This window comes from Mugil cephalus, chromosome 1 (assembly GCF_022458985.1).
Source record: "Mugil cephalus isolate CIBA_MC_2020 chromosome 1, CIBA_Mcephalus_1.1, whole genome shotgun sequence".
NCBI classification, from domain to species: domain Eukaryota; kingdom Metazoa; phylum Chordata; class Actinopteri; order Mugiliformes; family Mugilidae; genus Mugil; species Mugil cephalus.
In genome coordinates, this window is record NC_061770.1 from 51,050,506 (window position 1) to 51,064,322 (window position 13,817).

General features: G+C 41.0%; 1 protein-coding gene across 2 annotated transcripts in view; it reads right to left on the reverse strand.

Moving 5' to 3' along the window:
- shroom4 (shroom family member 4) overlaps positions 1 to 13,817 on the reverse strand; it is a 63,573-nt gene that overhangs the window by 18,107 nt on the left and 31,649 nt on the right. Inside the window, exons 1-2 of one of the 2 annotated variants that reach the window (XM_047567933.1) lie at positions 5,400 to 5,774; positions 1,311 to 1,520 (exon numbers count right to left, since the gene is read on the reverse strand). In XM_047567933.1, the coding sequence (XP_047423889.1) occupies positions 1,311 to 1,363 (53 nt within the window). In that variant the 5' untranslated portion in view covers positions 1,364 to 1,520; positions 5,400 to 5,774. Of the gene's footprint in view, positions 1 to 1,310; positions 1,521 to 5,399; positions 5,775 to 13,817 lie in introns of those variants that run through there. The other variant, XM_047567924.1, reaches the window with a different exon arrangement.

Genomic DNA, 13,817 nt, shown 5'->3' on the forward strand with positions numbered 1-13,817 from the left:
GCTGCACACGATGCGCTTTGTAAAAAGTAAAAGGAAAGCACTTAATGATCAAAATCTAAGCACACTGGCTTTATATCTTTTTATGTATTTCCAGATATACAAATTAAAAACTTGTCAACATCTTTACTCCCGGTCAGATACCACAAAGTAAACCTTGGTATATAAAACACCACTTATAATGATTTTCTCAGAAACTCAAAAGTTACCTGTGAGTAGACTACATCATCAACACCGTACAAAGACATAATCTGAAACATGACTATGTCAATCGATCTTAGATGAACATTAATCTATGAAGCCCTGGAGGCTCAAACTTCTTCTGTTTTAATGGTATTTAGCTAGTGCCAAACCTAAAAAAAGAAGAAGCAAAATCACCCAACTAAACAATCAGACAGTAATTTTTAAATTGTGAAATGTGGATGTTTTGTGTAGTCGTAGATTATCATTCAATACCATATTAGTAGATTTTACACCTACAAAAGAAATCTTGTAAGTATGTAAGTATGTAAATGAAACTACAAATTGTTAGAATATTTATTTGGCATTTTCCTTATTATTTGCTACAACTGTGTATGCTTGTATAACAGTTTTATTCAAATTTTCATATATTCAGATTAGTTTATTTTCCTTATGTACATATTAGAAATAAACTTCTCATTTGTTGGGTGACCAGAACATTGCTGGAGTAGAGAACACAGGTTTACTGAAGCCAAGTTACAAACTACCCTCTTCACACTACATTAACTCTGACAGCCCTGATAATTGGACTGAATACAGTCACATTTATACATACAGAGAATACAATGAAGAGAAGAAAAGCCTTTTGGAATCTCCAGGGCAAGAAATTGTGTTTAGTTAAGATCAGACAGAGACGCAGATCGGTTGACACATTATATTAAAAGATCGGTATACGATCAGTGGCAATAAACCTTGATCAGGACATCCTTAGTATTTTGTCATCCCTACAAAATATGGATCATTGTCACTTCTACAGATATTAACTAATGGGAACATTGAGAGGAAGGCTTTATGTAATGAAGTCTTACTATATTGTGATTAAACTGACCTTCAAGCAGAAATCAAAGCAGTGTCCTGTCTTATATTGTTACATAACAAGTACACCAGAGACTTTTTTGTGAACTGAAGGAACAAGAGGCATTCAGAAAGTCATCTGTTAAATTAAAACAATTATTGGATGAAGCAATAATAATAGTGGATTATCCAGTAAGTAAGCATCCCAATAAATAAATAAAGTTGTGAAATGGTTCATCTAGAGAGTCCTTAATTAGTTCAATTACATCTCAGCTCACCTGTTGTCTGTTGAGTGCCAGGGTATTGTGTAGGGGCCAGGGTGGAGCTGCATGGCAGACGGAGGAGGGGGAGGGGGGAGAGGGGGGGAGTCGGCCGGGGGGAGGCAGGGCGGCGGCGGAGGAGATGGAGGAGGGGGAGGGGGAGGAAGGGGCAGCTCCGATAGCTTTGCCAGGTGCCACGAGTGAGGTCTGATGAGAGGGACGCTGCGTCTGTGGAGACAAACACGGTGTTCACTGACCTTCTGCAGACACAAAGATCAAGACTCTAATCCAAACAATACAGACAGCGGCAATCTTGACTGAATCTTGGTGAATCCTGACATTTTTCTTTGCAATGTGGTGTTATATTGCTTTTATCACCAATTCAAAGCGACATATTTTTTCATCTAAATATGATTAGCCTCAGGTGGACACCTACGATGACGTCCTTACAGCTCGAATAGTCATCAAAGTCCAAATAACTCCACCCCTCACCCTATGACCTACTGCGCCAGTATCTTGCCAACCCAAATTCTGTGCAGGCAGCTTCCTCACAGGTTGTTTGGACTAACTGCAGTGCAATTAAAAACTCATCTCGTGGGTATGGTAAATCCTCCAGTCTGATCTGAAGCCAGGCATTCCAGCGTATCCCAAGATTTTCACTAGTTCCCTAATACAGACTTCCGATCCCATGTGCTCGCCAGATTCAACTCAACCCCCTGCAGACTGAGTGTGATTGAGAGGCAGAAAGAGGAACTGAAGGGCTGTCCAGAAGAAAAATACAGCTTGGAACAAAGAAGAGACAGATATAAATGCAACACTGTAGGAGCCTGAATGGACTTTTATGATGGTAATCATATCCTTTAAACTAACACTAGGTTGGGAATACTGCTGCTCAATGGAAATAATTTGACAAGAATGGATAGTACCAGAGGTTTTAACTTGAAACCAAAGCTTCAAAAAGACTGGAGTCACAGATATTTGCTCTAATATGTTTAATTATTAGGCCTGTGCACTGATGGGACCAGTTATAAGGGGTGTGAACACAGGGAGAGATTAGCAGCAATGTGGAGACTAGAGACTTTGAAATGTTGATGGAGTGAAAACCTTTGACGACACCAAAATGGTCAAGTTCAACTAATGTCAAATTTGGGGCAACGGCCAATGGGAGCGACATATGATGCAACACAGCGTTTCCCAGACATTTGCCACAAAAACACACAACTTTGACTCCCACATCAAATTCACCACGCTGATGGAAGCCTTGAAATGCAGACTGTCGGTTACAGTATTTTCAAAAGGTACATGAGGGTTATAAGGAAAACTCTCATGAGAGAGCCTGGGACGTCTATTAGACACCATTTGTCAGTTACAAAAAGATGGGTGAGCTAACTGCTTTGTGAGACAGGGCTTAAGAGGACGAGCAATTTGGAAATTTAGGGTCCAGGGAGTTGTTTTATGTCTCAAATGGACTGGACATGTCTTGCTTGATTTAAGACTAGACCTTGATCATGAGTAGAAACAACAAGACATTGACGTTACTTTGGTTCACTGAATTTAGACTGGACTTTACATGAGATTTATTTTTGACCTCTCATTTAGCACTTGAGTAGGAAGTGTCTCGATTAACTTGAGAATTGAGCTGGATTCTTGGTTGCAACGTATCAAGACTCAAAATTTGGCTCTTTCTCGGTTCTCGGAGACTCAGTACAGACTATGTTATTAATGATGACTGATTTGAAAGCCAACAGAACTTGTACTGAACTAAGAACTGATTTGTACTTTCCCAAGGGAGACTTAAACAATAACAGCTCAATGGCAGGATGACGAATTATTACAAAAAGGTCCAAAGTTTAATTCCCAATAACCCCTCTAAGTTTGAACTATTAAGACCTCAAACTGAAAGTACAGGAATGTAGAACAAGACCATTTTGGGCATTTCAGAAAAACATTAGGAGGTACAATTTAAGGAAAAGAATGCGGATCCTGGCACCACCAGGGAAAGGAAAGGACCATTTCTGAGTATTATTGTTTATGATAAAGTAGGGGCAGGAGAGACATTTCCAAAATAAACACTCTAGTTTCCTGGTTCTGGCTCCTGAAGAGGGATTTCTATCTAAGCCCACTGATTGTTCGACTCCGCCGACAATGTCCTTAAATTATCCCCTGAGAAAGTTTATATAGAGCCCGTGTATGTGATTGTATGTGAGTGCACGAGCATGTGTGGGAACTTCTTAATGAGACGAAATACTGTCAACTAACATACTACACTGAACGCTACAGGAACCCCCTTCACTGCCACCTCCTTCATTTGTCCAAGTTTAGCTTTTAGAGATTGATGACTGTGAAAATCAAAACAAACTATGTGACGCCAGAGTCAGCAGGAGATAGAATGTATGATAAAGAAAAGAAAAACAACTAAAAACATTAGGTCAAAGAATATAAAGAATATAATATAAAGAGCTGCCATACTGCAGCAGAGGGGAGAAGGAAAACGTTCTTCAAAACCACATAACCTATCACTGTTTTTCCACAATGCTGGAAGCAGCGCTTGAGGAGGGGTCAGGGATCATGTATCCCACATATTCTGGAATTTATAGCAGGAACTGCACCTTCTACATGGAAAATACGAGTAAAAAACATCAACATCTTGTCTAGAGGATGCAGTTCTTGCTAGTTCACCATATTATTTTGGTCATATCCTTTACAGACATTATTTTGGACATGTTAGCATGGGATAATGTGGAGTTGACTTTAAAATTACATCTCAAAGCTGGAAAGAATGGACACATGCATTTATTCATCCTTGTGAACACGAATTCCAGGTCAAACAATAGCAAAAATGATACAAAACTTGCTTAAAAAGTTTGATATCCTTAGACAACAACAAAAAAGCCATTATATAAAATAAACTTTGCCTTGGTTTTAATTGGTTGAATGCCAAAAAACTACCTTACTGACGCGTTTAGGCCATTTTTTCTTTATCAGTAGTGGATGTTAAGTTAGGAGATGGATCCTCTCTATCATAAATAGTGCATAAAGAAGAGAGGTGTATAAAGAACCAAGATGAAACTATGACTTCTTCTCCTCAGTTGGACGGCCGTGATTCAACCTCAAGTGCAAACAACCACCAAACATGAATCACTCGCTTTTTCGTTGCCTCAAGGTGTCTCCGCTGGACACTCCAACAACCTCAATGAAAACAAACTCAGTCTCGGAGCAATGTCTTAACAGGCTTCTAAAGCTTTTGTCAAGAGTTGTACAAGAGAGTGTCTTGTACGAAGTCTGCATCGTGTGTGGACCTTTCATTTACAGGACACAGCAGACATACCACATACCTTTTACAGTCCTTTTAGCCACAGCTGTACATATTAAGACTAATGTTAACTCACAAGTTCATAATACCATAATCCAACAAAACTCACTTTCCTGTTTGTGACACTGTAACCCAGTTCACTACCTCTGCCAGCTGGCAACAACAAGCAAAGAGGAATCACATGGATCATGCATTTCCAAAGAATTTTCTGGCACAACACGGCTAACAGCATGTCCTTGACGTGGTAACAGAGCTAATGAGATAATCAAGCAAAGTTTGTGGTGTCGCTGCAAATGCAACTGACCAGGAAATCTAATCAAGTCTACAAGACGTAGCGAGCTTCTATTTATAAAAGTTTCCTCAGGGTGCTGCGCAGGTTTTTGAGCATCTCAAATGCTGGTTGACGGAGAGCCGAGAGGCGACGGGACAGCAGTCAAAGGTGAAGGAATTATGAATTCACTGTCTTGAAGCAGTGAATGAGCCTCTATGAAAGGATCGGCTGGAATGTCTCAGTTAATGGTCAGAGACGGCAACAGCTGACTGATACCGCAAAGGTCACCCTGCATAATCTGAGTCACACTCACAGTCTCAATACAGTACTGAACGGACAAACAACCTCACAAAAAGAAGTAGACACTTAAGTCTCCAAGATAAGGACACAAACTGGTGCGATACATGAGTTTATGACTAGAGGAAGGACTGAGTTATTTGACGATTCACAAAAGTTTAAAAGGGTCCAAAGTGTTGAATCTCAAAGGAGAACTTTGCTTGCTCTCACATGTAGTCAAACTTACCAGAGTCCACAAACTGAAGCATCCGCTATCACTCTGGTCCCAGTTTAGCTCCGAGAATCCCCAAGTTCAAGCTCAAAGCCGAGAGTCTTTTAAGGAAGCTTTCGAATCGGCTCAGACAGCAAAGTGAACCTCAAAAACTCTCTTCAAAAGTCCTCATAAACAAATTTCCACTTCATAAAAGCGACTCGTCTCCTTCGCCCTCAAGCCAGCTGAAGCCTGAGAGCCCTGACTTGTGAGCGGAGTCCAAGTTTGAGAGCTGATGTCCATCTGAAGAAGTAAAGTAGGTGGCAGGTTCTGACCAAGAGGGAAAAACCTACTGATGATCCTCACATCCCCTCTCCCTCCTTTTCCTCTCTCCCCCCCCTCACTGGAAGACAAAACATAGCTATTTCTCCCTCCTGCGTTTCTCTCCCTCCCTCTTCTCTCTCTCTCTCTCTCTCCCTCTCTCTCCTCCTCATCCCATTCTCTCCCTGCCTCTCTCTCCCCTCTCTCTCGAGCAGGATGTGTGAGTCAGTGAGAGAGGAAGCATTGTGGAGAGCAGATAAAGTGGTGGACGGCTGCTAAAATAATACCCAGAATTCCATGCCGTTATTGTCAGACGGGGGGGAAAAAATGCAGAGGTACTTCCTCCTTACACGCATGAGTGTGTGTTGGTGCGCACGTTATGTTTGCAGAGCACGAAAAAAAAGATCGAAAAAGAGTAAAGAAAGCAGAGACTGCTGGACGGACGTGGGAGCTCTTTCACTTTGGCAGCAGGACGAGAAAAACAAAATGTGGTGAAAGAAGGGGAACGCAGGAGAGGACGGGAGGACTGCGGGAGGATACAGGAGCTGGAGGAATAATTATAGACGAGCACAATGAGTGGAGGTGATGAACACTTATCACTCAGACGTATTTCTTTTCACACTCACTTCTGCTGCAGGTCTATTACAGGCGAATATAACTTTGACCGCTGCACTCGCCGCTACTGATGAGCAGCACCATTTGTCATCATTCTCAAATGACAAGGTAGTTCATGCAGGTCAATATATGTTGTGTCTACGTTGCAAACTATCCAGTGTCTTTGATGATGTGGAAGAGGGTTCTTTGTATCAGCTGCGTGCTTGGCAAACAAGTGGTCCAAATAACTTTGAGATAAAGAGCCTTTTCTTTGTGCATTTCGACTCGTTTTTGTCCGCTTGCCATCCACAGCGACGTCACTTCCTCCTCACTTCCTGATTTCTCAAACTACGGGTACTGGCGGAGAGTCGTAAGGATGTGCGTCAAAAAATTACTTTCTATTGTTGTGTTAACTTTGTAAGCTGAGTGGTTCCTGACATAAACAATCCCAAACAGTTAACAACCAAATGAACGAAAAATACGTTTCAAGAAAATAAAACTGTAAATAGGGCTCATTTTCAGCAGCAAATAAAATCAAAATATAAACCTTTACAAAAATGAAACACCAAGGTCAAATTCATTCTCTGACAGATACATGATTCTTTTAGCCAAAAGACTCTTTTATAGTACTACAGTACATAGACGTTATAACCTAGGTATGTAACCTGCACCGGTGCGAGCCATTTATACTTGCTCGTCGGTTTGGCTAACTCTGTAACAACACCACCCAAACACTAGTTGGCGCTATGTCTTTTTTGCCAGGCGGACTGATTTTTTTTCCCACTTCCTGCTTCATTTCCAACAATAGTGATTGAAACTTACTACGAAATTTTGCAGAAAACGTGTGTATTACCCTACCCTCTAACCCTGACCCTGAAAAGAAGACAGTCCCACGTGTGTCCTTTAAGTGTGAGAGGACGCAAAACAGTTCAGGCGTATGGTTCGTTCAGGCTAGAGCTGAACCCTGTACAACTACAATTTATTATTCTTTTATTTATTATATTATTCTAACATTCTAACATTTCCATATTAATCTCTTAGTTCCGGGTAACTTCTGTGCTCTAAGTTACTTTTTTGAATTGCTTGTTTTCTCTGATTCAAAAACAAAAAAGGAAAAATCTTTCTGGCTTCTCAAATTTGAGAAGCTAGAAAGCCAGAAAGGTTTTTCTGTGGTTGTTGAAATGATTTCATAAATCTCCTTCTGCCTTTTAACAAACATACATTCAGAACAGTGACAAGGGAGATGTCTGGCTGGCCCTGAACTTAGTTGCAGCATAGCTCTGCAGTATGACCAACTCATAGATTTTATGGTGATCAGCTGCAGCTGATCAAATGTTCATGTGACATTCAGTCAGTGGCCTCTGGGTACAAGTGAGAGACGTGTATCTGTGCCGCTCTTCCGTCCATAGTTTGACCAGACGTGGATCTTGCAGTGCAAACACGGAGAGGTGTCGGTGTCCGACATTAACAGCGTTAAAGTTTAACGAAGCGTACAACGGCCTGCACTTAATAACATGAGCCCCTCAGCGGGCTTCAAAGGATTTCCTGGAGACTGATATCTCCTGCAGACTCCCCGAAAGTGTGTGTTGTTGTTATGTACATGCATGCGAGCAGATTCCTCACATTCCCCGTCTCCTCTGTCAGGGTGAAGGGTTAACTATGCTGGAAAGCTTAAGCAACCTCACCTCCTCCACTCGGTCCCTTTGTTTTGGCCTGATTAGGATCTATTTGTTGGCTTAATGGTCTTTCTTGACTCTGTGTGTGTGTGTGTGTGTGTGTGCATCTGCATGCAATCAAAGCCGTTTGTTTGCCTCATTGGCCCACATAGCCCATTATGGATTTGTGAATGACAAACACACTCCTAAACACCCATTTACACCGACCGTCCAAACATGGAAGGGTTAAAGACATTCATCCGGGTTTTACATAGCAGGTAATCAGCACAGTGAGACTGGGCTCATACCAGAGGTCGATGGCAGGAAGGGTGAAGTCCAGTTTAGCCTCTGCAGCACAATGCGCTGTTTGTTACTGCTTGATCCCCTAGACTATGTGTGTCTGCCTGTAATCAGCCGTCTACCGCTGCTCACTACATCCAACTGTCAATAAAACCTTAAGTGAATTAAAAATAAAACAACATAACATCAGTGTTGCTCACATGAGCTGGAAACGTCAAGAAAGTTCAAATGTACTCCTTTTCACAGACAAATATCTGATTGAGGTAAAGCAGCAACGTGGTGCCAAGAGACCATGGGATTTTAATGACCGTGAACAAGTTGAAGACACGACAAGAAAAGAGGAAAAACCTTTGGTGAAATTAACTTGAACTCATCTCATCTTGGCCGAGACAATGGCCGATGGGTGCGAATGATACAGATGACTGACATACGAGGCAAACACAGAGATTCCCCACGAAAGCACTGCCGTGGCTACCATCCCTTGGTACATTGGCAGAATCAGATGGAGCCCAAATAAAATGGAGCCACACCAAGAGGAGCTTGGTCTGGTCAAACACTATATAATAGCAATATTTTGAGTTTACATTCTGCTTGTTCCAGTGGGAAATAGACAAGAGGGTTACCAAGACAACCAGAGCTTGAAACCGACCTCTACAGAGAGGAAAAACTGGAATCATTTTGCCTACAGCTCTCTTGTACTGACATATATATTCTTAGCTTGCTTTATATATTCCTAAAGTGCCTTTTTATTTTTATGTTGACTTATATATTCTTATACATCCTTACATAAGTTTAATTAGATTTTAATACTGACTTATGATGTCCTATATATTATTACATACTTTATAAAATACTTTTATACCAGTTTATATATTCTTATATATTTTTGTTTTGATTCATTTAATTATGCTGCTTTATATATTCTAAAATTGAGTTATATCTTATATATCTTAAATATTTTCACATTCATTTATATAATTTTGCTCTATATTGACTACTTTATTGACATATTTTGTTCGCATTGCTTTATATATTTTTTTCACTTTATTGACTCGTATTTGCTTTCATTTTGTTTATCCTTCATAAAAACTATTTCATTACATGACGTACAGAGTATTTCTCTGTATGAGACAAATGAACTTTCAGTTTGAATTCCCTACAGTCCGGGATGATTCTCTGTTGCTTTAATATAAAAAGCAATAAATCTCACAGCAAAGTGTGAATGGATACATGATTTCAACATACATGGAGGAGTGAACTTCCTATAAGCCGTGCTGTATTTCATCTTTCACTGCGCTGAACCCAAACAGTTGCCAGAAACCTCAGCCGCCGCCACCACAGCCTGAGAACATCACGTTCACAGTGAGACCCAACAGTTTTCACAGCGCTGATGTTTTTTAAACATGTGCACAGCTGCCCGTTGACGGACCAACAGTGAAAAGTTTGGAAGCAGGAGGAAGTTACGATCCGAGCTGATGAGATATAATAAGTAATCTGAGACGTGATTGTCCGTCTGTGTACATGTGTGTGTTTGTGTGGGGTCGGACCAGTGTCGCGTATCACAGAGTTGCAGTTTTAATGGGCCAGTTAATAAAAAGCAGGCCAGAGGAGACAGATAAACTGTAGCAGACCACACGCGTAGAGGAGAGACCCCCGTGGACGCTCCAGCACGTACTGGTACAAGTGTCAGGGCCAATCATTGTTTTCTGTACCAGTCGGTCTGCTAAAGGGAGCGCTGATGAATGACTCGAACTGGACAACTTAAGTGCATGTAAACGTGTTGCTCGGACTAATATCTTAGTTCTCCTTATCTGTGCAGTTTTGGAAAGGTGACAATTTTGGCCAGATTAAAAAGCGATTAAAAAGTACATTATCCATCTAGTTGTTGTTTGAAACACCGGGGAGGGATCAACCAGAATGGGAGGCTGTATTAACCCAATGAAAAGACAGTAATCACCACCTATTGTGGAGGAGGAGGACACATCAGGTTTTCCATTTTCTCCACTGCATGTAAACTGGTACATTCTGAAAGTCAAATTTTGGGCGTAGCCTGATTAACCTGTGCATGTAAATGTGCTGATTTTCTGATAATAAACTCAGAATTTCTACACATACAATATATGAACACAATCGGGCAGCTTAATGCTGTTAAGTCTAAACAATAAAACAATTCATAGCATCAAACTGGTTGGGAATTTGAGGCCATCTGCCTAAAACTAAGTTACCAATGGTGGATCCCCAACTGGGCAAAGCAGGCAAACCCTACAGGGTGACTAAGCAACACTTAACAGTCACGAAACAAGAACAAAATGAGTCTTCTGATCTTAGTCATTGATGCATTCTACTGCTGTAATGGCAGCAGAACTACAGACTAGTCAACTAGAGACCAGTTCTGTGTCCTACACTGCTGGCTCTGGTTGTTGTCATTGCTGTTTAGCTGTTTAACTGGGCCGAGATGTTCTTTTGGGAGAGCAGTGTCTTTGTCCTTGCCACCCTGCCATGCACACCATGGTTGTTCAATGGGTTCTGATGGGAAGACTTTAGTTTCTTAGCAGTTACCTTAGGCTTTTTGTCCATTCTGTTGATTTAAAATGTTCCAGCAAAGGAGTAACCCACTGACCAAATGACAGAAACACACACTCCTCTGTTCACAGTGTTACTATTTCATTCTAAATAGCACCAAAACCAAAATCGTTTACAGTCAAGGCTCTAACTAGACCCAGAATGGTGTATGTATGTGTGTGTGTTCATGTGTGTGAGGAAGAGGTCTTGAAGAATGCCGGGAATGTCCATTGTTCTGTTTGGGAAGGAGTGATGGGGGGCAGACTATTGTGTTTCATGGTTCTTGGCACTGCAGACCTCAGTCTTGCCCCGGTCTCCAGGGACCAAGTGGTACAAAAGAACCCAAACAACAAGATGTGTATGTGTGCGTGTGTGCGCACTTTTTGCCCATCCGTCTTTCTGCGGTCAAACTGCAAACAATCCGATAAATGTGTGCGTCTGGGCCCCGGAAACTTTATCTGACAATCTGAAACTAAGAAAAACACAAAACAAAAAGGGCAGCCCTTAACATCCGAGAAGAGCTGAACTCTTCTGAATGCAAAAAAAAAAAAAAAAAAAGCTCTTTCAAGAAAATATGAAAACAAATGTTACAAATGTAAAGTTTAGCAGTGCTGCTGAGGATGATGGCCTGTGGACGGAACCAAAGACTTAACAATCCTGTAGGATTCTGAAATCAGCTTGATTCACTTTCATCACAGATATTCTTGACACTAATATCAAACTGGGACACACTGTACACACATGAGGAAAATAGAGATTGTGGTTCAACAACTTGTGCAAATCCACTGATCCACACTCCAGTCCAGTAGGTGGCAGTAATACACCTGTAAACTGGTTTGCTAACCACCAATCAAAGCATAAAAAGGCGTAGTGAGCAGAGGATGTCTATTATTCAGTCAGAACTGGAGGAGAGCTAATACACTCTTATATAGACATACAGACTCTTTTTCTCATATTGTTTTTTTTACACAACTTAATCATCCAGATTCTACATCCTGCAAATCACACATGAGTGATATTATAGGTCCAGGAGGAATTTGAAAGCAGTTCAGGAGATTTAAGAGTGGATCTGTAAACCTGCGCACTACCAGGTTATTTAATTAGAACAGAGTGAGGACAGATTGTTTCAAAACGCCTGTAGTCTGAGCTCAACGTTAGTCTGCACAGACTGCTGCAAAAACAAATGCCAATACTTTAAAAATCCCACAAACCTCACCTATTTTCTCTTACACCCACTTTCCCTGCGCCCATTCTTTCATCTCGCCTTCCTCCTCCCAGTTCAGCCTTCAGCAAATAAAAGAAATGTTTAGCTAATGTGGTGCGGAGATGAAAGAGTGAGCTGAGATTAAAGAGCTCAGTCATAAACGCCTGTTTACCCTGTCAAAACATCAAACATGATGTCTACCTCTCTTGTAATTATCATTTTAATTTCCTGACGCACATTCCCCTGTCATTGTGAGGAGACCATGCTGCCACGTAACTCCAGTGGGGTTTTTCTCCTCTGTTGTGCGGTTACCTGACAGGCTTTGTTTTCCCCAAACATGTTTTACTTTATTTTGGGTTGAAACTGAGTTCTGCCTCTACAGCGGCTCTAAATAAGAATCAGAAGAGACAAGAAGGTTTTCAGTGGCAAGTTAATAATGACATATGGAGCAACTGATTTATGCTCACAAGTTGTTGTTTTCCAAGTCCTTCCAGAATCTCATATTCTTACACACAAGTACAGTGTCTGATGTAATTACCTATATTTGTGAAAATAAATATAGATTGCATGTAAAGAAGGACGACATCAGCCACAGATTTCTTGAAGAGTAGGGTTAAAGCTCAGAGTGGCGTCTCCAGCAGTCGCCATCTTGGCATTACCTGACTACACCTACCTCCCAGCTGATCCCAGTAACAGCTATGAAGTAACTAGCAACCTTTGGCTCCACCCACCTGTCGCTCAAAGGTGCCACACTATTACTAACGTATGAGTTAAAGCCTTGAAATAACCTGAACCAGCAATACATTGTTGCAGTTTTAGGGACCAAAACTATTTTTGATACAAAGGCAGTAAACATTGTTTATTTCTGGTGTAACGTCAGAGATTTTTAACAATGGCAATAGACTCACTTTTGGAGCCAGCCTCAAGTGGCCATTTGAGGAAGTGCAATTATGGCACTTAACATTTTGGCTTTATTTTCTCCCCTGGAATTTGCCGCTTGAACTAAAAGTAACTGTGCCTTTGAGAAAGACTTATCTAATCTATTTATACGATACTAAACACACCTCTTGATTTTGAAGTGGTGTCAACTTTAACTGTATCTTAAACAGAAGAACCAAAGCTTCCTTTAGTTTAGCTCCAGATAAACATTCGTATGGTGTTTGTAACACCTTGGAGGGTAGTTTTACTACTAGCATTTGCAGCTGACAACTAAAAAAAAGTGCTTCCTTCTCTTTAATTCCATATTACTATTATTATGGTCTCCACAGAAAACTTAAACATCAAACTTGCACACCTGCCTCTAAAGGGCAGCTTCCCTTTCCATCAGCAACTGTAAATAAACTGTTTAGTCTTTGTCTGCTTCCCCTTCAAGCTGCTTCTTCTTGCTCAAAGAGAATAGACAACAAATTTTGCAAACACATTAAGTCCAAAGCTGGACAGGAAGTAGGAAAGCGGAAACTTTGAGAAGAACAGGAAATGATGCAAACGTTGAGGAATGTCCTCCTGCCTCTTCCATGGCTGCCCAAAGGAGAGAAACTGACCGACACAAACACACAATGCAGTACAGATCTAACAAAAGGTCGGCGAAAACAGGAAGTACTATAGAAGAAACATTTCCAGGTCGAGCCAACAAAACATCCCCATCACTCTTTCTCTTCCAGAAATATAGTGGGCAAATCATCACTTACTTAAAACACCCCCCAAAGATGTAAAGAGATGAAAATACTTGGTGGTGACAACGTTTTGAAAAGGAGGATGGAAGGATGAAAGATCACACTCAACGCAACAATCAGAGGGTGAAGAGGGTAGAAAATAAAT